Source organism: Apium graveolens, unplaced genomic scaffold (genome assembly GCF_009905375.1).
Source record: "Apium graveolens cultivar Ventura unplaced genomic scaffold, ASM990537v1 ctg3654, whole genome shotgun sequence".
Lineage (NCBI taxonomy): Eukaryota > Viridiplantae > Streptophyta > Magnoliopsida > Apiales > Apiaceae > Apium > Apium graveolens.
The window spans coordinates 33970-60563 of NW_027418203.1; the positions used below are offsets into that span (position 1 = coordinate 33970).

General features: G+C 33.5%; 1 protein-coding gene across 7 annotated transcripts; it reads right to left on the minus strand.

Moving 5' to 3' along the window:
* Positions 1-532: 532 nt before the first annotated feature.
* On the minus strand, positions 533-23645 carry LOC141701255 (polycomb group protein EMBRYONIC FLOWER 2-like). Of its 7 annotated transcripts, none has more exons than XM_074504940.1 (23): positions 23474-23645; positions 21309-21367; positions 15301-15403; positions 14484-14631; positions 13904-13956; positions 13643-13757; positions 13394-13553; positions 13209-13268; positions 11933-12069; positions 9107-9169; positions 8870-8991; positions 8620-8684; positions 8010-8062; positions 7868-7921; positions 7747-7791; positions 7349-7389; positions 7123-7247; positions 6422-6611; positions 5582-5630; positions 4801-4884; positions 4543-4622; positions 2173-2262; positions 533-909 (listed from the first exon to the last, which is right to left on the minus strand). In XM_074504940.1, the coding sequence occupies exons 3-23, from the start codon at positions 15327-15329 to the stop codon at positions 759-761; spliced, it is 1914 nt and encodes a 637-aa protein (XP_074361041.1). In that variant the 5' UTR covers positions 15330-15403; positions 21309-21367; positions 23474-23645; the 3' UTR covers positions 533-758. The 7 variants fall into 7 exon arrangements, with proteins under 7 accessions (XP_074361041.1, XP_074361042.1, XP_074361039.1 ...); XM_074504941.1 differs by lacking the exon at positions 21309-21367 and adding an exon at positions 21679-21771; XM_074504938.1 differs by lacking the exon at positions 21309-21367.
* Positions 23646-26594: the final 2949 nt, after the last annotated feature.

The window sequence follows — 26594 nt, forward strand, 5'->3', positions numbered from 1 at the left end:
GGAGGGAAGAGTTGAAAAAAAATATATGGACAAAATTGTTATGATAAGAATTGTGAATAAAATGGGGTTAGTAAGGAATAAAACATTACATCTCAAATTGGGGTGTTTAACTATAATATAGGTAGTTTGGAATGGAATGGGTGAAAGAATGAAAATTTTAGAAAATTTAATCATTTTTCACTTAAAATCTCATTCCATTCCTTTTCATTTCATTCACCCCAACCAAACACAACACAAGAGTATTGCTGTTGGCATTCATCTGGTTGTCTTCCCATTCTGGAAATCTGATTACCTGTTTAGATAACAACAATGTGCCCCAAGAAACTAAACCATGCACAGTACCAACTTCCCATATATAAACCAATATGTGAAAACGTTAGCATAGTTCCCATGCACAGGTGCCATGTAATTGGCATACATATTGTTATGGAAAATGCTGGAAACCAGAAAAAATTCACAATTGAATATGTTTCATAGCACTACTTGTAATGTTATTGAGCATGAGATGCCAATAAATTGCAGAAGCAAAAAGATACCATAATCTGATGTCCATAAACAGGTTATCTTCTTGTATACAAATGTATCACTGACTACACTTTATCCAAAGAAATCAAAGCAACTCAAAAGAACTCGACAAAAGTTAACAATATGACCATGTCATTGTTACATAAAAGTTTTGGAGAACTGCAACTAATAGAAAGATATCAAAGCAACTCAGATGACTCACTAAACTTGGGTCTTATGCAAACCCCTATTAGCTATGTAGATAAATGACCATCACCTACTTGGCTCCTCGAATGATCCACCTCTTGGGATTGAAAGTTCTCAAGCAAGTCATTACACTTATTCATGGTACATGCATCCAGAAGGCCATGATTCCAAAGCTTGATCATCAATACTCTCCAGCACCTACCATCATCAAAACATACTTTACATAGGTAGAGACAAGTTTAATACAAAAGGTTACCAGTTGCCACATGTTCTTCAGTTTCTTTAAACTTTGATTTCATGTTCCATTGCTTGATTTAGATAATCGTTGTTTTTAAATTTGGCAAATTCCTAATGAGAAACATATTGTTTTAGATTAAAGTTAATATTGTTGGATTTCAAATATGCATCTGGAAATTGTGGAATGCAAATTAACTCCATTTGAAGCACAGAGCAGATTTTTGTTTCAGATCAGGTCAAGGTCTGACACGAGTCAACCACCTTTCACATAATTAGAGTTTCGGGTACTTTAAGTAGCAAAAAAGTCTGGTTCTATTAAGAAATTTCATCCGATTCATTTTTTCTGTCGGGTTCGGTTGTCCAAAATTTGGCTGACCCAATACGGAACTGACACATTACACATAATTGCAACCCCTAAAGTAGAGAGATTATATCAGTTAAAACCTGGGGCTTGAGGGAAAAAAACATCAAGACATCGAGAAGAAAAAGAAGAAAATTTTGAAGGTTTAAGAAGCTGCAAAATTTCATAACCATACAAAAATAGCGTGAATGGAACTATGCTTGCAACAAATTTATGACACCACGTAGGGTGTATGAGTTTATTAATTTCTACAACTGATCATTAACCCTAAAAAAATATGGTGGACACACACACACACAAACAAACAACATGAAACTGTAAAGGATACACAGAGGAATCATAAAATGGGGAAAGAAGGTATTTAAAATATGGGATGAAGAGCTATACGATTAATTTGAGTTAAAAAACAATTCATCCGGTTTGGAACCCTAAATTTTCTTGATATAGTTCTATTTAATCTTTATTGATATCCTGATGTACCTATCCAAGGACTGGAGGTTGGTTTATTGACATAACTAGTAACATCGTTTTTCTGAAATCCAATCTTTTAAACAAGTCCAAAAGTAGACTCTGATATCTACCATTCTTAGTATCTCTACTATACCCTCATAATACCAAACTGACTAATAGAAGGCAAAGCAAAGAAGTATATGTTATGAATGAGGACTCTGAATTGAACATACAAATTCAGAACAAGGTCGATTTACGATCAAAGGTAATATGATTGCTGTAATAAACTATGGATCAGTCTGCAACAATTTTCATTGTCAATCATCGTAATATATATGTTTTCAATGCAGAGGTGAAGAAACATAATATGCATGTAGTTAAATGAATGAAAACAGAAAGGACGCGGTGTTTACCAAAGCAGAGTTGGTGCCGCTATGAAGTCTTTTCCATGCAACTTTGTAAATGTGTAGCATGCCCATGGAACATGACCATCTGCAAGTACCCTGCAACATTTGTAACTGTAATATTTAGATGGGAGGATAAGCTTATGCCCGGAGTTGCAGCCTCAGTGCTACAATGGCATTATGACTTTGACTGTTAAGCTCTTGTCTTGGTAATAAGAGGTCAAGGACTTAAGCCACAGTGGAGGCATGTGTGCATGAAATATCAAAATTTCGGAAATTGACATTCAATTTTCATTTTTCTTTTAAAAGAAAAGCTTCGGCAAGGGGAATTATAATAAACCTCATTGATCTGGTTTAATGTCTGAGCCTTAATGATGTCTAAATTCATTTGTATACATCAGACCATAGCTTGTGCTATGGTGGGTAGAGGCCCAAATGAAATTTAAAAAATAATTTTAAAAAAAATCGTAAACTGGGATCTGTGAGAGTATAGCCCAGGTCCAAAACTATGCTACCTCATTATCCTAGCTCAATTTCTGACAACAAACTCCCCAACCCTCCTATTACGCAGAGAGAGAAAGATAGGCTTGTATCTTGCCATCTACACACATAATCAAACCATGTATACATAAAGTATAAAAGAGAATATATAAATATTGAAGCTTTTTGATATCTATTTCACTTGCACAAAATTTTTGTTGCTGTTCTAAAATCTTACTTAAATCTTAACAAATAATATGAATATATGTCATAGCAGTAAACTTTCTTCAAGTAAACTAGCAGTCTAGTCTAATACTCGTGCGATACACGATTATTTTAAATAATTTTTATTTTCTTATTTATAAGATTGAATTTGTTAAAAAGAGTAAGTGTACCCAAATAAGTATAAATATTTAGAATAATTAGGCATGTGAAAATAGGTCAATAATTTTATAAAATCATTAGAACCGTTAAATTAGGTTTTAGAATAAATAGGTTCATAAATTGACCCAAGTAAATAGGTTCTAAAAATTAAAGACTCGGTCCAACTAAGCAGTTCATGTGTTTTAATTAAAATATTTTAATTTAAAATTACTTAGGTTGTTAGTAGGATCTAAATCTTACCAACTTTATATAATAATGTTTATTAATATATAACGGTTATCATCAATCTGATTTTAAAATCTAACGTGATTAGGAATTAAGTGACCAAATAACAGGCGACCAGACTAAACGAAACTTTCAATGTTTCATCTTTAATATAATAGTATATATAACTTTTTAGTAAAAAAAGAAGTAGTAAAAGATGTGATATGTCGAAATTTCTTTGAAATCTAATATAATCCCAATTTTTAAATTTGAATAACTTTCACATTCATTAAGGTAATTATATCCTATATATAAGAAGAGTAAGAAGGACTGCATAAAGTACAACCAAAGGTCGAGAGTTCGAATTTCAATGCTCATCAACTACAACTTTAAAATCTAATATTTCTAACATACGAACAAAGTAATGTACTAAAATATAATATTATATTATCAAGATCAAGAATTAAAAAAGATTCAGATTTTGAATCTTATCAAGTTAAGAAATAACCGTGCAAAGCACGGCTAAAAACTAGTATATTTATTTTAAACTACTTAAAATTTTAAAGTAAGCCTCGCACGGGTAAAAACTAGAATATTAATTTTAAGCTACATAAATTTTTAAAGTTAACAATAAAAATAAGAATAAGTATTCAACTAATAATTTTTTTTTATCATAATCAAAATTTAAGATAAGAAGTTCAATTATTGAATTAAATAAAATTGTTAAATGTAAATAAATATATATTAAATAGGTGAAATTGTTAGACGGGCTTCTAACATTTTCAAGTAGCGCACAGACCTAATAGCTGTAGAAGACCATTGTTTTGTATAATTTATATCATTATGTTAAGCTTATGAAATTCCTAAAAAGGTAATTTATAATCATAGCATAGCACACATGCATTTTTTTCTAAAATCTTTAATCCTGAAAATAAATAAATGATATGTATAAAATAATTTAGCCCGGGCGATCCTCAGGGTCCGCCCCTGCATCATGAGTAATTTGACTATGAACCCAAATGTTCATAACCTGGTCACGGTGAAGTGGTAGTATCATATTTCTAAATGAATGTTTTGCTAACTCACAAAAATCAACATACTACCTCCACTAAGTGTAGTAGTTAACATTGCTCTGCTAAATGTACTGTTCAACGTATTATAACACAATCAAAAGAAATGATAAATGCATTTATTTTTGTTAAGAGGAAAAATTTGTCATGGATATTTCATGCAGCCATAGGAGAATACTTTGCAAAGTGTGGTAAGATGAAAACAAACGATGAAAAAGATAAAGGCAAAAGTAAATAATACCTTTGTCTTCTAATCAATGAGTTCCAAAGATGCATTATCTGTTTCTCATCTTTGGTAACATCGACAAAATCATCGAGCATCTGCAATATTAACCAAATTTTCCAAACCAGAATGATGTTAAAGGATACAAGAGTGCTCTGATTTATGTAAAACAAAAATACCTTTATGAACACACTAAAATTAATTTAATTAAGATTATTAACCACATTGAATACCCCTCCTCAAGGCCCAACGCGACTAAAGTGCTTTTTAACTTACCCTTCTGTCCTCAAGATCTGCAACATCGTCATCAATCTCATCCTCACTGTCTCTATCTGATAAAACTTGCTCTAATGCCATTGGCTTCATGCATATGAAAAATTTATGAGTTAGTAATTATGTTTCATGAAATTCCCTAATTAGTTACAAGAGATTGAAAGGAAAAAGACAGATGAAACTTTTCGTTCTTCGCGCCAAGTAATCTTTTTCGTGGCTGATTACAACTAGATCTAAGATAAAAGTAGGAAGCCGACAGATCCGTCAATGCACACACATTTAATGACATTTAAGTGTACTATCCTTAAGGGCTATACTGACATAACCGGAAATTAACCATTTTACCCATACATATTTATATTTGTTCGCAAAAACAAATGTCACCACAAGCTCTGGAAGATATATATTTACTCAGTGGAGCAAATTCCAATGCAATCATTCATAGGTGGGCACACATCACAGCGACAAATATTCAATTTCAAGCTACAAACAGAAATGCAAACAAGAGGTATAATTCAGATGATAGAGAGGTCTTCATCCTCCTAAACTTCTTACAAGCACATATAAGGTATACTTCAGTATTTGTTATATTAATAACAGTAGAATAGATAGATATTTTCTTTTAATGACATAACATCAATCTGATATTGCCCAACTCTAAAATAAAATTATTAAAACTACACCCTTAAATGAACTACAGAGGCTTATGAAAAAATTATAAAATGCACGCAGAGATGACAACAGGGAGAACCAAAAATGTTGTAGTGCAGTACTAGCCAGTCACCTGAGCCCGATGTGAATGAAAGAACTGTTTCTTTTGCAGCAGAGTTCGACTGAGGAAAACAATGTAAAATTTTAATCAATTGAGGCTACTGAAACTATATATATAGTCTAAACAATAGACTAAACAGTACTTTTCATGTAACAAACCATCTTATTGCAAAAGTGTTAAATTATCAACCACATATTTGAATATAATTAAAAACATAAACCTTAAGACTTAACAACCAAAATGACCTGAAACAAGGATCAAACGACAAACCAGTCTGACTAGCTACTAGAAGACCTCTAGATCTCTAAGGTTATCAACCTCAATAAAACCTCAAATGACAATTTGTGTGGCAAAGCAAAGCTTTTGATATGTTTTCAAGTTGAGCATGACTATTGATTGTTGATGGCCAAGATTTTGTAGAATAGCTAAAGCAAGAGTAACACTGTGACAGGAATCTTCAAATGGACAAGGGTTTGCTTATTTTACAGCATCTAGACATTGTAGAAACTGTGTCTGAAAATTGGCGACTGCTGAACAACCTACTGTTAGTTTAAAATACAGTCCTGAAGATATTTACCCCTCTTATCGTCTAAACATATAGAGAAAAGATAATTTCTGGTTCGGTTATTACAAAGAATCTATCTTGACATCGCCTCTAGCTAGTCACATAGGGGACTGATAATTTAACAAGCCAATTACTTGCATGACATTAGACAGTGTGCTGTACAAGTACAAACCTTTTAGACCAAATAAGGATACGTGTAATTGCGTGAAACTATTCAAATTGTAATGAAAAGTAATACTTCGTATTATGCCAAAAAGAAAAGTAACAAGTGCATCTTCTCAACATACTTTCTCGCTTCAGAGCGCTCAGCAGATAGCTTTCTGGTCTTCGCAAGTTGTAGCACAGAAGGAGTTGCAAGGTTGCTTCCTGGAGTAGATTGGGCACATTCAAGATCTGCATATGAATGAGCTGTGGCACTTGAGCATCCTGTAACATTATTAAGGCTGGAAGTATTGTGTTCAAGATAGTCTTCGCCACCTATCCAAAAAATATGCTCTATGTATTAGGTCATCATACCTGAGACTGAAATCAATGTCTAGAAATAATCAAGTTAAATGCCGGAATGAGGGACATCAAATTCATGGTTACATTAAACGTATTTTTTTCCTCTAACTGAAAGTTCCCATGCAGAGTGAATCCCTATATCTAAAGACTAAAGAGTAAAAAAGATAGACATGAAAAAGGCTTCTCCTAGCAGGTACCCCTCTCCTCTTGGCAATAAGAGGCCGAGGTTCAAACCTGGTGGGGGTAGGATGCAATTAACTGTGACTGACCTTTACCAAAAAATAAAATAGATAAGAAACTGATATGCTCCTCACAAGCCAAAAATGATATGTTGATTATTCCGAAAGTAATATTGCTTATAATTCAAACAAATAAAATAACTATGATAATAACATCCACAAGAAGGAAAATTAATGACAATATCAAAAATTCCAAGACACATATTCACAAAGAAAATACAGACGAAAATAGATATTTTTCACACCATCAACAGTGTCACGATGTCCATTGATTTCGGTCGGCAAGTCACTAGAATCTAAGACAAGTGGAGTCACGTGTCTTGCACCTTGATCAAAGTTTTTCGGTTTTCTGCGTTTAAACGGCTTCGGACTGTTCATAATATACATTTGTCAATGGGAAATATTAAATTAGTAAGAACCGATCAGAACTGAGAGAGAGAGAGAGAGAGAGAGAGAGAGAGAGAGAGATACCAATATATGAATGTTTCTCGCTTAGGATCAACACTTCTCACCTGATTGAAGAATCAAGAAAAGTTATACTGGAATAATGAATCTAAACACCTCTAAATCAAAAGCATAAGGTACACTCATGGTTGAGATTTTGAGTAAAGAATAGATCATATTTCTAAATACATATAGCTGATTTCTTTTTCTCGACCATTGTTTTGATAAATAATGAACTACAATGTTTACCACTCTGCTATTGTCCTATTAACAAGACAAATTTATTGTGTTCTCAGCACAAAGAGGTGCATACGCCTCTGATTCACAACTAAAGATGTCCTAGTAGCTTATATAAATAAGAATCATGGACCCATTGAATATCAGTAGAAAAAACATTATACAAACAATCAGTGTAGTGCTCCAACCTCAGAATCCAAAGTAACATTAACGGCTTGGCATTCCTCTGTGATCTGTGGAAAGTAGATAGATTCAAAGCGTATTCATCAAACAAATAACTAGCCAAAAGTCAATGATAAAGTTACCAACCAAAAACTCAAATGTGAATATATCATGGCATGCGAGCAAGTGCTGTTTCAGACCCTAAAAAAAACGGAGCAGGTGTTTGAGAATTATTCAAAAAAGGGAAGAAAAAAAAAAGAACAGATTCACACAGGTGAATAAGGTCTACCTCAAAGCTTGCACCCTTCACTAAGCAGAAGGCACAGGTGAAGTCTTCAGTAACTACAAAATTGATACTTATAAGCACATTCTTGAGGCCAAGTAATTACACAGCATAATTAAAACCATCAGAAGTTTTCAAGAATGAAGAAACATGCACCATACCACTTTAAATATATAAAGTAAACAATATATATATATATATATATTTAATTAGTTCAAAAGTTTATCAATCACCTAACTTCTTTGTCGTAGGTGAAGAAGAGCAGTCAAGAGAGTTACAGAGTTGCTAATTTATTACAGATTTAACAATCATGTCACGTGAAAATGCGAGAAATATTGCAATGATGCAGCATGACCGATGTTATAACATGATGGCATGCTTCATTTTAATAGTCAAACCTTCGGATAAAAAAAAAGTTCTTTATAAATTCAAGCTTCAATTAGTATTACAATATCAGGTACTCCTAATAAAGGCTAGTAACTATTCCTCTAGTTAGTATGCAGCTTAGTTCTTCATTCTACACTACATTGCATAAAATTTTTTGTAAGAAATTTTATCCAACCTTGTGCATAAACAGAATAGAGAAACAAGCAAGAGCAATTGCAACTTGGTATACCTTCAGTTTTCTGCAGTTTGCTGCTGTGGTACTTGTAATTGAATATCACGTTTCCATTTCTCAACCTAGAAATGAAAGGAAAGGATCACACAACGTAACTGATATACAGACACTGACACACACACAAGCATATATCTTTAAAGATACATTTCTATAGATTATAAGCAAACAAATGAAAAAATGGTAAAGAGCACCAGAACATCGCATCAAGCAGAAAGAATGAATATTTATAATAAACAGAAACTGTTACCGAACAAGATGAGACAATGAAGAGGTAAGAGCCCCATTGTAGTATATTGAATTGTATGCATTTCTGCCTTTTTTCCATATCTCCTCTACACAACCACTGACCGGGACTTGCAGGGGCGCACTCTTCGGTAGTTAAGATATATGAATGCAAAGTTTATTAGAGAAGCAATATTAATAAGTAAATAGAAATTTTGATCCATTTTATAATGTCAATTACAACGGTAAGCTTGGAACATACCACATCTCCAGAGTGACTTGGGATCTGGAAAGATATACACTTTTTTTCGTCCAATCTCCCTGGCTGCAAATAGCATATACAGGTAATAACTGTCAGTAACTACAAAAGTAAAATTGAAGAGGAGTCGGAGGAAAAAATCAGAACAATAAAAAAACCCAACAATAAAATCATAGGGGATCTATATTGTTTTATCGCCTTGACAACACTAGGTGCTAAACATTTTAATAAGTAATGTAATATAGAATTCATTTAATATGTTCTAATTACAACACCTTAACAAGATACCTAATGTCATGGAAACAAAAGGTGGATATTTAAAACAACAAAAAAATATTTTTTTTAAACATGTATAAAGAAAATAAAAAAAAATCAAAATATAACATCTTTCTTTAATACAGAGCTCATCGCACATTGCATCCTCGTACATTACCCCCCACATCATTTTATGTCACTTGCTTAACAACTGGAAAACTATGCCATCCCTTCTAACATTTTCCTCTAAATAGCTAACACCATTAATGATACAAGGAAAAATGGATAATGTCAGTTCCACATCCTATTAGAAATGTTATAGAAAAAGTGACTACAGATCGAGTAGAAAAATGCAAGGCGTGTGACCTCCTTTTTCGTAAAAGTATTACAACATACTGTTAGGAAACATAATAAATAGAATAAATATTAAGTCAGTTACGAATCTGAATAATTAGTGTGTGCGTCAGTTATGGATTTCAAAGCGAGGATTTGGTGGGAATAATAATATTTTAGCTTTAATTTAGGGATTGTGAGTTGAGATTGGGGTTATAAATAGGGAAGCCATTTATATGTTTGAGGAAGGAAGAAATAAGATTGACTTATGTGTGTTTGTGGAGAGTGGTGGTCTCTCGAATACCACCTAGTTGTGTGTGTGTTTATCAATAAAAGAATTCATTTCTTTATATATATATATACAAATATAAGGACTGGATAGGTCCTAACAGTGGTATCAGAGCACCTCTGTTCTTGGGGCAACGACAACTGCAAAATAAGTTGAAAATCGAATCGACGACTTCCAGGGAATTTTTTTTTTTTTGTTAAGATGCAAGCAAAATTTTTGAAGTTGGATATTGAAAAGTTTCAAAATGACATTTCTTTCCTCAAAGAAGGTATGGTTGCTATACTTGCAAAAATGGACAACTATAGTCGCAAGACTACTGGACCATTTTCGTCTGCTCGTGAGGATTCGCAAGGCTTGGAACAGGCCCAGAAGTCGGTCCACGAAACTGAGAAGAAGCTGAAGAGAGTAAAAGCGAAGGATAGAGACCTTAAATCAGATTTTCAAAAAATTGATTTTGGAAAACTTCAAGAAGATGAAAGGTCTCATCAGCAACCACCAGTATTGGAGGTTTTAGGGCAGACTCCATTAAATTCTAATAGTGGCAACAACAAAGAACAAGAGACTTGTTTGTTTGATGTCTCATCGCCTCCAAGCTCATCCATGTACTCTTTATCACAAAGACTTGAAATATTCGAAGGCTTAAAACTTGAAGGTGGGTCGTTGAAGGCTGAAAGTTATTTTGACAGCTATTTTGAATTAGTAAACCTCTCAACACCAACTAAGAAGGTATGGTCGGCTGTAGTATACTTGAGAAATGATCTTTTGTTCTTGGACTATTGCGGGGAATATCAGTGGCCTTCTTGTAACTGGGAGGAATTTAGAAAATTATTGGCGGAGAGGCAGGGGTTCTGGATTAGAAAGAAAAGGAAAAAGAAAAAATGAGACAATTTTCTCATTTGAACCTTGAGGACAAGGTTCAAGTTTGGGCGGTGGGTAATGTTAGGAAACATAATAAATAGAATAAATATTAAGTCAGTTACGAATCTGAATAATTAGTGTGTGCGTCAGTTATGGATTTCAAAGCGAGGATTTGGTGGGAATAATAATATTTTAGCTTTAATTTAGGGATTGTGAGTTGAGATTGGGGTTATAAATAGGGAAGCCATTTATATGTTTGAGGAAGGAAGAAATAAGATTGACTTATGTGTGTTTGTGGAGAGTGGTGGTCTCTCGAATACCACCTAGTTGTGTGTGTGTTTATCAATAAAAGAATTCATTTCTTTATATATATATACAAATATAAGGACTGGATAGGTCCTAACACATACCTGCGTCATTTTATGTTACTTCTGAGAAACTTCTATTTGATGTGGGCTTTAGTGTTACAAAAAATTCATTACCTTTATTAAATCTATTGTTGTCTAATTTATTTATTTTTTTGACTTGTATTGGAATTATTAATAATTTGTGTACTTTCTGAGTTTTGATTTCTCACTTATGAAAAAAATATATTAATTATTTCGTAATTGTGCCCCCAACTTCGATGAGGCACACCTTTCGCTTTGGTGCCTCACCCCTGGGCTACGGTTATGGAAGAGAGAGAGTATCTGAGTTATCCGAGGAGTAAGATGCCATCTTTTACAAGTAATGCATCCTTGTCTTCGATGTTTTCGGATGGACGTCAAGTGGTTTATATATCGCTTTGGGGCTAGAAATTAACGACATACAAGATGCTCATTAAAAAGTTAAAAACTTATATTCCCATTACCAATTAACATTTAACAGTGTTAAACTTATTTAATAAAATCCCCCGAAAGGGAGATATAGCAGAAAGTTTAAAAAAAAAAAGGGACCAGCGGAAATATGTCCTAGCCGTATCTCTCACCCCTGTTAACCAAGTGGCTGAGGGATTTAATCCTCCATAGGGAATTTACACATGTCAGTTCCAGATAGTCATTCACTACAGACTATTTCACAGAATGGCGTGCTAATATAGAGAAAAATAAAAATACCTTCAGAACACGAGGGTTCATGTCAACAGTTGTCAACATCACAGCTCGTTCCCCTTCTTTTTTCCGAAAGGATTCTTTCCAAGAATTATACAGTCGGAGTAAAGGAATTTCCCCAACCAGGACATTGCCTCCAGTACCTGGTATACAGCATGAAAAAACAATAGAAACAAATATTTAAAGTGTGTATGTACACTCAGCAACCCATATATCAAATGTACGATGGGGAAAACAACTCAACGCAATTAATTTGAAGATGAAAACATGAAAAATGATATATTAGAGCATTTACAACAACTATCCCGGTGTCTGAATAACTATAACAATGAGACCCTAAAGACAGACATCTTTAATTGCTTCCTTCTAGTCACTGGCTAGGCAAATGCTTCCTAACAAATTGTGCAAGACCCAACCAGTTTCTATGCAACCAAAAGGACCCCCAAAAAGAGTTAGAACCAATACAGACATCTAGAGTGTCATTTAAAATTGATGACGAAATCCAAAACCTCCATAAAGAAAACGAAACCGAATATCCAAAAGGTTAGATCTGAAACCATTCTCCAACAGGAGATCCTCAAGCTGTGCTATCAGTGTGCCAGGAACTCTCCCATGTAATTCAAAGGGCACAACCCAACTAAAACAGACAGTGTACATCTGGGTATACTCTTCCTTCTAAAACAATTAACAGTCCGACTTATTACTATATTTCAGATCCTGTAATTCTGCCAAAAGAGCAGTGACACTGCCATCTAATATCTATGAAGAATCTAAAAATTTGGACTTCGGATCCACAACACCAGCACACGCTGTGCAAGGCTCCAAGACAAACCTTGATGCGCCAACCTTGATGCGCCATTTATCCAGCAATAAAATTCTATACCATAAAGTAACCCACAACTTGTGAATTTATGTAACTCATTACGCTCAAATCAGTTTCCTAATGGCTTTTTATAGTCCTAGCTAGCACATACCTGCTCCAAAACGCTATCAGATTAAGATTAAAAAAAAAACCACAACACTTTCCAATAGATAACACCAAAAATTTCGGCAGTAAATTGTCATTAAGAAGCCTTGGTGACATAGAAACAAAACCATATAGTGCACGTCAATCTCAAACGTTGTACGATCTAATTTACCAACTAATTCCCCTAGGTCTGTAAAAATCTTTAAAAAAGCTAATTTTTGCGAGTCAAAGCTTAAAAACGAATAATCAGAAGTTTTATATAGAATCTAGAACAAATTAATTCAAATCTTGAGCTCCACAAAAATTGCATCTTACATGGAAAAGCTGTCTTATCTGTGTGGTCTAAGGTAGAATCATCGTCAGATACAAGACGCCCTGGTTGGAAAAGATTTAAAGAAATATGTATATTATCAGCAAGCATTACAATTCAAAAAGTTACTGAACGAGTATAATGAATACTACAACTACTAATAAGTTTTAAAAAGAAAGGAACCACATACCACAGCTGACCAACAGCACAGAAACGGGACTATCTTCTATCACTGCTGAGAGCTTTTCCATACGAGGAAGATAAAACCATACATGAGATTGACTCAAGTTCTCGCGTCCCATGTAATTGCTCAATACACCCATCCGACTGTAGTGATATACTTCAGAATGCTATGTTTAAAGTAACATTAAGCAGAAAACAGAGTCAATAAAATAGTACCAACTGTCATGGATGAAGCAACTACTTAACACATTATTACCTGTGTATCTGCCATATTAGTAATTGGTTTAACCAACAATACGTAAGTTGGAAATAAACTCTGAGGTTGCGACCCATGAACTGTATTTCCTGGTAGGGATATTGACATTTTTAACCTATATAAACAAAACAAAATAAAACAACGAATGAGAAATTTAGATAGAAGCTCGAACGCCTGAAATCTGAAATTAAATCATGGAAATATTGCAACAATGTTATGGATATGTTTAAAAAGAATAAAGCAAAAAAGTAATAAAGCTACCTCTGGCTTTTTGCTTGAATTTTGTACCACAAGCATCGTTCGAGAAATTTTGGCTGCTTGAAAATGTACAAAAAGTTAAAAAAATCACGAAATAGACAGACTTGACTACAATTCTTTTTCAACTCGAATAAATGGTTTTAAAGCCATCCACAAAATGTTTACTCTATGTATGAGTGTTGGCATCTATGTTACCTGGACTCAGCTGGATGTGTGACGTGTCCAAAATCAATTGTGTCCAAGTGTCAGGCTCATCAATATTTAAAAAAAAAAAAACTGATTGTTTTTAGTCCAAAATAAACTTTTTAAGTGTTCATACTCAAGTCCAGGCATCCACCCACATCATGTTAAATAAAAGGTATCCAGCATTTAATACAATAACTAAATTCACATGGCCATCAAAGGACAGGTGTACAAGACACTTTCAACCCTAAGAGTTCACTGTACTATCACTGATAAGTCATTGCATCAAAACAATAAAATTAAATGGAAATGTAAAAAGGCTAAGAGTTCACTGTACTATCACTGATAAGTCATTGCGTCCAAACAATAAAATTAAATGGAAATGTAAAAAGGGACAGACCCTATCAATAGCACGCCGCTGAAGAATGTTGTACAATTCTACAGGTTTGCAGTAAAGTGAAAGGCTCTCTTCTGCTGCTTCTTCTTCTTCAGGAGACAAATACGGTTGAGAATCTTGGCGACACATTTGATCTCCAACTCTCGAATTGCTGCAAAAGAATATGCATTTCATTTTCATCACTATAAGACAAAAATGCATGTGCTATATGTGTTCATTAATAAAAGTTTAAAACCCAGAGTGATGTAAGTTGGTGGATCCTATGACATAACTAGTATGAAAAATGTAGAGATTGATTATTTTTATTGCGTTAAAATTGGGATTATGATCCTTGGTTCTGAAATTAGTATCTATTGTTTAACATACTTTTTATAATTTTGGAGTAACAAATTCACAAATTTTAGAGAACACGGATGAAACACAAGAAAGTAACAATAATTGAAACCTTGTTGTATTTGCTAGAAAGCAATATGTTATCTTAAACATATATGTTTGTGTGTTGTAGTTGCTAGACTCTAATACAACTCAATTTGCATCTTCCTAAATAGTTTTGACAGAAGTACAAAGTCAATTACCAATTTATGTGTATCTTAATGTTCTATCCAGATCCCGATCAACAGATGTACCTGATCATTTGGAATCTAAATAAAAAACCTATACACACCTGTATTGGTTCACAAAGATATAAACACAGAGAAGAGATTTGTTCAAAAGACCTCTTTGGGAAGCAATGTATGCCCTCACTTACCTTAAGAAAAATACTGAATTGAGCACGAGTAAGAGAAAAATTTAAAGTTGCCTGAAATGGAAGGCAACTTACAAATGAGTATCCAAAGGTCTGCCTGGCATTCTTGTCAAAGGTACATATGTGACACCATTAATATGACATCCTCTCCAAGAATATAAGATTTAACCCACTTGAACTGCAAAACAACAATACCGCATTATTCTTCATCATAATTTTCTCTTCCCTTAAAGAAGGGCAGTACACAGATAGGCAGTATCAAAGCTCGCCCATACAGTAGAAAATACAATAACACGTGATATACATTAAAATTAATTTTATTGACCAAGAGCAGTAGATGAATTTTATTGACCAAGAAGGGCGGTCAACCATATAGAAATTTCTGAGAGCTTATAAGTAGTTTATATACTACACCTGCACTCCAATTTAACATAACCAACACCCCATATATATAAAGTTCATCTTGACTTGTGCAAGGTACATTTCACCAATATGTTACTTCTATAGGAAAAATACATCATGTACTCATCTAATTATAAGTGTAATAAAAGAAGACTAACATTTTTCTTGGAGAACAAAACTAACATAACAGACAGACTAAAGCAAGCGATGTGTACATGTTCATATGATAGTTTTCATATATTATCAAAAGATCAGGGGGCATGTCTACAACTCAATAAGCGATATTTTGCAAGAACTTGGCAGTGTATCTCTCGAGGAAAAACTTGAAATTTCGAGTCTGGGTTTTGAATTCTTAAATCAGTAGTATAATAAATACTTGACGTAATTCAAGATTTGATTTACAAATTTAAGACATCAACAATTCCAAAAAGAAACAAAAGTCCACGACATAAAATACATAGATAAAACATAAGGTCTATACAGGAACCCGATACAAATATAACAAGCATAGAAACAACAGTAAAGGATTTGTTAGAAATCTAGAGATAATGAAGGTTGGCCGTAATATACGTCGAGATAAGAGGGTTGAGAAGTGTGTAGATGTACTGCTGTATATAATTCAATAATTGTGTGTGTGTGTGTGTGAGAGAGAGAGAGAGAGAGAGCACCAAATTGAATTTGAAGTAAAATCCGAATCAGCTTCAAATTGAAGCTAACTAGCTAAGAAAAAACTTCTATACAAATTCAAAATTAAAGATTCACCTATGTCAGAACCCTAAGCCTTTTCCCCAAATAAGATGTGAAAGATCCAGAAACAAAATTAAATAGTGAAATGATGATTGTAATACATCGGACTTGTAGTGCATCTATATAGAGAAAGATGAGTTACCCGTTGATTGAAAATCTAGTTTGAACTAAACCTCCAGAAAACTTAGAGATCCTGCACCCGCAAGAGAAGTTTAAAGCTGATGCTGCTAACAAGTCGATTCTCGAACCCTAAATCACTTATATAGATACACCTAAACTACATATTAACATGGGCCTTGTTATTTACATAGTATTGGGCCTTAACCATGGGCCCTATCACTCTATAAGACAACTTTTTATTCAATTATGTTCGCAATCATGATATAATCCATGTAGCTTACTATAAGAATATTTATATTTCTATAATTATCTTTGTTATTAATAATTAGTATCTAACATAGTCTTGTTGCTCAAAAAAGTTACAAACATCAGATACTAACACAAGCATACATTCATACATCTACTAGTACCATAATTTTTTTTATTGAATACTTGACTCAAAATTAATAGTCATCATTAATTCCAAGAAGAAACAGAATTCCTTAACATAATTAGAAGGTCTATACAGATAGCCAAAATAAAAATGAAAAGAAAATAAAAACCACACTAAAGAATTTCTTATAATAATTTAGAAAAGTTGAAGGTTGACAGTAAATATGAGAAGGGGGATAAAAATTTGAACAATAACATGCAATAAGGTCTAGATGAACTTACAGTTGACACCTGATAGTATCATTCTTGTAAACTAAACATGCCAGGGGACTGAAGTTTATAATAGACTATAACCAATATAACGTCTAAACCGTTATATAATTAAACAAATGGTTTCTCATATACCATACAATATTTTATGCAAGTACATGTGTATATCGTTCTCTCTCTCTCTCTCTCTCTCTCTCTCTCTCTCTCTCTATATATATATATATATATTGATCTCCAGAGAAGTCAAAATAAACTCTCTCTCTCTCTCTCAAAATAAAGGTCTTAGGCAGCACATATACTTTAGATTGAAGATTCAATGAGCGCTAAATTAAAACCTAAGAAGAAAACTATATACAAAATTGAAGATTTTATTATACTGATTCTAAGTTTTATCCAAATAAAATATGGAGATCCAGAGAACAGGAGTAAAGAGAGAAACTTAAGATCTTCATGGATCATTCATAAGTAGTGCATCGATATGAAGAGGGAAGAGTGTCCAATCAATCACAATCTTAGTTTGGCCTAAAGCTCCAAATAGAAGAAAAGAAGAGATCATGTGAAACAGGTCCAAAGCTGCTGCTAGTAACTCTTTAATTTTCAAACTAGTTCTTTGGATATCCTTAGGCCCTTGTATGGATACACTTAAACTGAATAACCTAAACTCAAGCACCAGGATACAGTTGGTAGTTATTTTTTACTGGTAACCATTATCGTAAGCCAGGTTGTCACCTAGGTGACATTATAATGCAATTGGACTGTTCCCACTTCTGCATTTTTGTATTTTTAGAGAGATATGGCCAGTCCAAATCTCAGGTTGCTGGCCTGAAATCTCTGATTAAATGTTCTTCCTTATGTGTTCTTAGTTTCTTATTTCTCTTCTTTAAGAATTTGGTAAAATCGGATCACCGGTGTATTAGGACATGGTTGAAGCAAAATTCAAGACGAGCAAACCGGTTCGCAGTTCCAAGGCAAGAGCCACAAATCGGCTAAGTTGTACACTGATTAATATTTAACCTATTCATCTGAAATTATAAACTTAAAACTTACAACAAATTTAAATACTGACATCCATTAAGATAATCAATTTTTTATCAAGAAAGAAAATATATATATTCTAAATTATAAGCCACTTAATATTCAATACAAATGTTGCCACTATTATATGTTTAACACATAGCTTGTTTCTTTTGACTAACTTGATTTGTGCCTTGTTTTACTGATGTTTTTTATTCCAGACAAGATGGAAAAACATACAAGGAATAAGTTTGTGTGGATTAAACGCACAAACCCAACAAGGCGCAAGGTGACTCGACTGCCCTAAGATTTCTCAATCACATGACACAGAGATTTTGATGTGGAGAACCGCTACATCAGATTTCTTTTAATCGCAAGCAATAGAAAGTATCCAATCTCATTCAATAATCAAAATATAATAAAAGATTAAATTTCCTTGTATTGTAGAACCCTCATTAACCAAGTAAAATGCTAGGGAAAAAAATCCTAATCCTATTCAACTACTATAACCTACAATATTCCTAATAATCTAATCATGTACTACAATTATACTCTATAATAAATTACAATTAACATTCTTTCTAAAATATAAACAGATGAATATCATAATTCTCTACTCCGCACTATTCCCCCTCTGTTGGAAAAAACTCGTCCACGAGGAGTTATAAAATTCCATTTCTTTGTACAAAATACGTTTGGTTTGGTTTAGTAACTAAAGTAAACAAAAAAAAAATCTACTATTATAACCAATAATCTAGGAACCACGGACACATCAAAAAGGGAAAAAGGGTGTTGTGTATGCGTGTCGGACACGGCCGACACGGTGACTCGTCACCGACACGGCTGAGTACGTGTCCGACACGCCATGTGGCGTGTCGACAGAAAACGGCAGGGGACACGGCTCCGACACGCGACCTGTGTGTCACACAGCCCAGGACTCGGCCCACCAAAAAAAATGCCCAATACCAACTGATTTTATCCTAATTGTGCGACATTCTCATATTTAACATGTCCAACTCTGTTTTCATCGTGATTTCACTACATGTGGAAGATGTTCAAGAGATGGCAAATCTCTTAATAAACCAGAAGCCGCTCTTATTACGCACTTTTTACACAAGACAGACATTCTTCTATTAATGAAAAAGTAGAATATATCGTATATTTGTTCATCATTAACCGTGAAAAAAACTTTTATTACTACTAATTCACTTTGAAAAAGTTCAATGTTTGACATATAGAAAATCGTATATATTTTTTTCTTCTATTTTTTTGTTTTTTGTTGTGTCACGTATCCACGACTCTTTACTAATTGGCCAATCCATGTGTTCCTCTACGGCGTACCCGTATCCGGTGTCGCCGCATCCGTGTCTATGCTTCCTAGCCAATAATGTTTCTAATCTATGTTACTCGGACTCGGCTAAAAGTGTTCGACATGGATACGTGTCCAAGTATCGGACTTCTAAAAAATATACATGTTATTGGCCTAAAATAAGTGTCGCGTATCCGTCGAGTGTCCGATACCGGTGCTCGAAGGTAATATAAAGAGTCCGAGTAATATAATTTCTAATAATCTATATATTCAATATTATTAAACTTCATATAAACAAAATTAATTTAATTTCAAAACATGAATATATAATATACAAATTAAGTTTCAATTATTTTTTCCACATCAACTATGTGTACTACATTTTACAAAAAATTACAAAAAACATAAATCTTAGTGCATATCTTGCCTTTTACACTTTCCTTTTTGGGATGTCCCATCCAATTCTTTACATTTCAAAACTTACCAAAAATAGTAAATGGGTCCCACCACTTTCCCACTTTTTCCCTTTTCACACTACTTTTACTCCACTATCTCCATTTTATACATTAAAAATCAATGGGTCCCACTACTCCACTCACTTTTCTTTCTCTTTTTCACTACTTTATGCATATTTCTTAACCTCCATGCCCAAACCAAATGTAAACTATTGGCCGGGACGGAGGGAGTACATGATTAAAGTAGATTAGCAAGGGAATTGATAGTTTTAATATAACTGATCTTTCAATTATCATAAACAAGTAATTTCTTGCTTCCAAAAGTATTAAGTGGGTCAATTTGACAGGTAACAACTAAAGTTCATATGAACTATCAATGCAGCCACCATAATGGGAAAAAATACACATCATTGTATTCAAAACATTACTTATATAAGTGAAGTACAATTTCTACTTCAGAGAGAAGAGAAAATCTACCATTTCTTTCTACTTCTAAAAAATTGTGAGAGAAGAGAAAATCTACCATTTCTTTTTTTAACATTTCTGAATTCAGGAACAAAGTGTAAGAGTGTTTAAATAATTTTCAAAATTATATCAAGGTTCAGTTATAAACTTTTAAATTGGACAATACATTTCATCTTGTCAAAAAAAGTTACATATACTTAAATTGTTTAAAATTGGAGGTGTTTCAAATCATTCTTTTAAATAATTTTAATTGTACATGTAAACAAATCATATTTAATAATAAAGTAACTAGCATGTTGCATCTCCCACCATAAACAAATACTGAGATTAGTATACATTTGTTTAAACGCGTGCAATTGGCCGCATAAGTTTCAAAAACGATGCACTTTGTGTCCCATAGAAAAACTTATTGCTTAATTTCAGAGTTACCGTCAGTGATAGTTTTGTAAAAGAAATATTACAAAAAAAAAAGTATTGCACTAGACTTGTATTATTGATATCGTACTTGTACTTCCAAAAATTTCCTACAAACTCTCGGTCCAAAAATTTCTCTATAACTCGGGACTATAAAATTATCAAGATTCAAAACTAATCGGACCAAAGTACATGAAATTAAACTATGTATACCAATGTCAATACTTGTAAATCCTTGGAGATGTAACATGCACCTTACTCCTCATAATATTATTGGAGTATGAACCTATGTTTCCCAGGCTCGGGCTCAATATAAAACATTTTTCGACCCACATATAGTTAGGAAAGATTATATTGGGAGTTAAAAAAACACTATGTGGCATGCATTATTAATAACATATGCATTACATAAGATGCTGTAACGAAAAATAACAATAAAACCTTAAAATTGATCGTTTTCGACAACTAAAAACTAATGAATCATAGTAACATAGGAATTAGCTCGCAAAGTATACCCTCGTGCAAGTCATACAGAGACCACCTTTTTTTAAAGACCTTGGACACCACTTATGTCCTGCAAGTAAAATTTTGCATAAAAATATTGCAATACGTATTATTTTATGAATCATACTCTACAAAGATCATAATTTTATTCAAAATCCTGAATCTCATACATGCACATGTACTGCATGTAGAACATTACAAAATATTTTATTCTTCTAACATGTTATGTTTAGTTTGCAGAACAATTGTTCACCTTGCAGAACATACACATTTTACTTATTAAACTTAAAGAATCTTCAACAATTTTAATGAATTAGTGATCTTCGTAGAACATACTTCACAAAATAATACATTTTATAGTGTTTTGATTGTAGAACATACGTGAGGTCTTCGATGAAAAAGCGGTCTCCATAGAACTTTCCTCCACGGTCAATATATTTCATAAAATCATGAAAGAAAACAATGTCCCTCTTTCTAGAGACGGGAAAAAAAAGCCGATTAGCATCCACCGAATCTTGTGTGTATATATACAAAGATAGTGGTATACAAACAAAGATAAAGAAATATATGAGTATGTGCTCAACTTAATTAAGAAGGTTTTGAGACCAAAGTAATTAAAATAATTTGTTTGGTAATTTGGCTTATATAACTAAGTAATAGTATCTTTAGTATTTGCTTCTTATATTAATATGTAGCACAATAATCTTATACTTAATTTTGTGTCCTTAAAATGATTTTAAACTTAATGGCATGTAGTTTTTGAGCGACGCCGAGGATCATTTTTAGACCCAGGTTTTGTCATGGCCTAGTTAAGATTTATGCCCAACGAATGACAAATTTGATGAGTAATAATTCAATGCATCACACTTCCACATGTAAAAGATCATAAGTGAAAATGACTCAAAGTTTGTTTCTGAAATAACATCGTGCATGTTTTGTTAATTATGTGATCACATTCCACATTTGCACCAATTATTTAAAAGTTACTTAATACATTTGGACGCAAAGAATCATTGACAGATAACTAGTGAATTTTTCATATGTCAAATAATAATATTATACTTATAAATTGTTTACTTAATTTCAAAATACATAGTATGATGTGTTTAAATTAATTTATAGTTCTCAGTTAATATTACAGTTGAGAGCACTACACTCTCAACATTCAACTTTTCTTATGTATCATTTTTTATATGCTTAGGTGCTGATAATTTATACTGCATACAATAGATATTAACAATTGATACACATGAGTATACAGGCTGCAATAGTTAAACAGAGGGTTGGCAGACCCCACGAGCGGAGTAAAATCGAAGACACAGGTCGATTCTTATGCGAGGTAGGGAAATAGAATGAAGCTAAGATTAACGAACAAACTGGGATGAAAGAATCGCAACTCAATCACTACCCCAACCATTAGGTTATATAATTTGGTAACTCTGCTGAAATTTGTGGTCTGGGATTTAAGAGAGCACACGCATTACATGGTTGACTCAATACCAATACTTCATCTACCAATTTGAGACGTTACCAATTCCAAAACAAAACAGTAGCCTTCATTTTATATCAGGAAGCCAAAAAAACAAATAACAAGAAACACCAACAAGGGATTAAATTAGTGATTCAAAAAATATGACGGCCGGTCTCTGCCGTACCCTACCCTATCGACAATTGACATAGGCACTCCCTCAGTTATTTTTCTCAAGTAACCCCGACCAGCATCAACCTTAATCTATCCAAATGTTACTCTCCCTTAACCAACATAGTAGGCTGTTTTTAACTTTCATAAAATATTTTTTCACTGGTTTCAACTTTGTAATAGCACCATTGAACCCGAGACAGACATAATAATTATAATCCAGACGCCCTACCAACTAAGCAACACATACCTTCACTAATTTTCCCTAATTATTTCACACACACAATTTCGAAATATCTACACTAAGTACCTATAGTCTCATTACAAACAACTCAAAATCTACAAGTCTCAACTCTTAAGCAACACTCAAAATTTCGAGAAACACAAAAATATAATTGATATTGTAAATTAGGTAAAACCAAACCCTAACTATAATCCCTACATAAGATCTGACAAATCACCAGAGAGAAACAACAAGATAATATTAATTGAAAAATATGTAATGCATGTAAGTATAGATAATGAAGAGGTATTAACCTGTAAATCGAAACCCTAGTTTAGACCGGAGCTTCACCAGAAGCTGATAACAGCTCTATTCTCGGACTATTCTCGAACTACTCTCTTAGGATGTTTCTGGAGTTTGTTGAGGATAGATACAAGGATAGATACAAACTAACTCAATTTAATACTCACGACTTAATAATAATCTGAACTTATTATGTGTTGTTAATGTTAAATTACATTGTATGTAAATGTATTTATGGTGACGAACCGGTTTTTTATTGTTATTAGTCGGCCCGGCTTGATTAAGAAAATATTATGAATTATTTTTTGTATTTTTAAGCCTTTTTTTTTGGAAAAGGTGTATTGTGCTCTCACTTTTATTTAAATTCCTTTTTGAATAGATATTTACTTCATTTTTATATAGAAGATATTTAAAAAAAAATATTTTAATTTGTATATTAGATGTTATTAATATCAAGATATAGAATTATATAAATATGCAATTATATCTTTTACTAAAAATAAATTTCTTAAATATTAAAATTTTGATAAATAATAACATCGCAGTTAACTTTAATAAATATTAGTAGACGATGGTGATAAATAAAGGATAGATTGATACTTCTTACAAAAAAATTGAAATTGAAATAAGTCTTGATTTTTGACATCAAGAAAATCAATATACATCTATTATGGATAAAAACTTGGGGTATATTTATTGCTAGGGTTCGTGAGTTTCGAGACTCGATTTGACTGCTCTTATGTTTCGTGACTCAATCTGTCTTAACAAGATGCCTACGTACCTTCCTCTATACCAAGAATCAAGTCAAAACGTAGTTCTCATCTGTGGGGGTGAGACCCCTTATATAGGCATGGGATGCATTGAATTAGATCAAGGTTAGGAGATTTGGTGAACAAGTCTCAGGATTATAGCGGACTTTGGAGTCCTAGGAGGTAGGAAACTGATTACTTATCCTATAAGGCCTCCTGGAGACTGATTCACAAGGACTCGTATCCTTTCTAGGAGTTTTAACAATAGAAGATTTTTCCCATTTATATTAAAACGAAAATAATTAACATTCAGGGCTTTTGGGCCTTCATAAATGGGCTTTATTGTTGGCCTAACCCGGACATAATTAATGTGATATTAATTGCGCAATCAGGGTTTATTTTTCTCCCTATCACTTGCCCCCAATTTTCGGGAAATCGTAAAAGATTTCGAGGAAGTTAAGTTCATTTAATCCCTTACAGGGTATCGTTTTCTGCGTAAAGTGTAGAGCGACCTACACATTTACAACGATTTGCCTTGTATGTGGCTTCAGGGTATTTTTGGAACCTCCCTATTACTTTTCTTACCTTATTCCTTTTTTTCAGGAATTTCCTGGTATTTTTCCTTAATTTCTGGAATTATCCTTAGTTTACAGGAATGTTTCCTTAATTTACAGGAATTTTTCCTTATATATTCAGAAATTTATTAATTTTTCTGAAATTTTCTTGTATTTTTCTGGAATTTATTTCAGAAATTTTACTTTTCTGAATTTCCCAAAAAATTTCCACAATTCTTTTCTCTCTTCTTTTTTCTTTCTTTCTTTTTTTAAATAAAATTTTCGACCAGGACTCCCTTTCGACCAAGGTCCTGGTCGAATTATGCCCCATTTTTAATCCTGGTCGTGGACTGCTGGGGTCGGAAATGGTCGACCGGAATCCTGACCGAATGTCGGTAAGAATCAACCATGTCCTGACTGAATTAAGCTCTCATGGCTTCTGCTCGTAGAGTACTTCGACCAGGAGGCTTCGACCAGGATCCTAACGAAATTCGGTAAGGATTTGTTGCTTTATGATTTTCTGACCGAATTAAAGGCTAGTTTACCCTGGTCGTGGAAATTTCGGTTAAAACCTTTCGACTAGGGCTTTTAGCATTTGACTCGTAGTTCTGACCGAATTAAGGTCTAATTTAATCTGGGTCGTGGGTTCATTCAGCCAGAAGCCTTCGACCAGGATCTCGGCTTTTTCTTCGGTCAGGATTTCAAGTTTTTACCAAATCTTGACCGAATTAAGGGCCATTATTTCCTGATCGTGGGTTTTTCGACCACGAATTGTCGATCAGAATATTGACCTATTTTTTTGGTCAATTTTATTTAATTTGAAACTGGACTTCAACCTTAATCATCCTTTTTCCTGGGCTTTGTATTTGACCTATAAATTTGGGCCTTTTCTCCTGGATTTCCTAAATGGGCCTCATTACTTTGGGCCTCCAAATCACGGGCTTTTTAATCCAGAAATATCCATAATGTTCTGGATTCTTTTGGAGTACTTACTTTATACATATAATATATGTATTTTTGTATTTATCTTATTTTTAAGAGCCTTCTAGAAGTCTATAGAGCTGGGCATGTCCCTTTGGGCTGTGCTTTTAACTTGTTATAAACGGTTAAAACTCTTTTTTTACCGGCCCATTAACCAGCTAGGGGGTTATATAAGAGAGGAGAGTGAGGTGAGATTTCATAACTCACTTTCTCATTTCTCAATTTAAAAACTCCCCTCTTCTCTCTCTCTCTACCTCCAAAAGTTTTCCGGTAGAGCAAGTCATTTCCGGCCTCCTTCCTCCTCCTACATCCAGCCTCAAGTTTCGACTTAGCCTTCATAAATGGTAGACAAGAGCTCAGAGAGGTCAGCCAAGATTGCTTCAGCATTTAAGAGAGATAACAACATCGAAATTCGTTCATCTTATATGTCGTTACTAGATATGATTAATACTAGGGGGGATGAATATCCATCTAAAACTCATTTAGACTCCTTTAATTATTGTAATAAGTGGTATAATGTAGATGTTATCAACAAACTTAACGTAACTTTTAACGTTTGTCCTCCCCTTAGGACAATTTCTGCCAAAGGTGGTGACCGTACATGCCACTAGAAGCCCGATACTTTATTTATTTATGTTGACGCCCTTACCTCGGGCCTAATGTTTCCTTCTCATGAGTTCATTCCTAGATTATTAGCTGATTTTCAAATTAATCCTTGCCAACTTCCCCCAAATGTCCGGAGAAATTTTCTTTGTTTCATGGTTTTATGCCTTATGAGTGGTTTTCCTCTTTCCGTAGCTGCGTTTAGAAAAAAAATTCAATGCTATAATAGTGCCCAACCCGGCTGG

Bases quoted from the DNA above. Each gene is read 5' to 3' on its own strand.
- LOC141701255 (XM_074504938.1), bottom strand. From the start codon at position 15,329: ATGCCAGGCAGACCTTTGGATACTCATTT. The intron at 6,612-7,122 runs GTGTGAAAAATA...TTTTTTGGATAG, and splicing joins ACATCGTGACACTGTTGATG to GTGGCGAAGACTATCTTGAA. The intron at 4,623-4,800 runs GTAAGTTAAAAA...TTAATATTGCAG, and splicing joins CAGATCTTGAGGACAGAAGG to ATGCTCGATGATTTTGTCGA.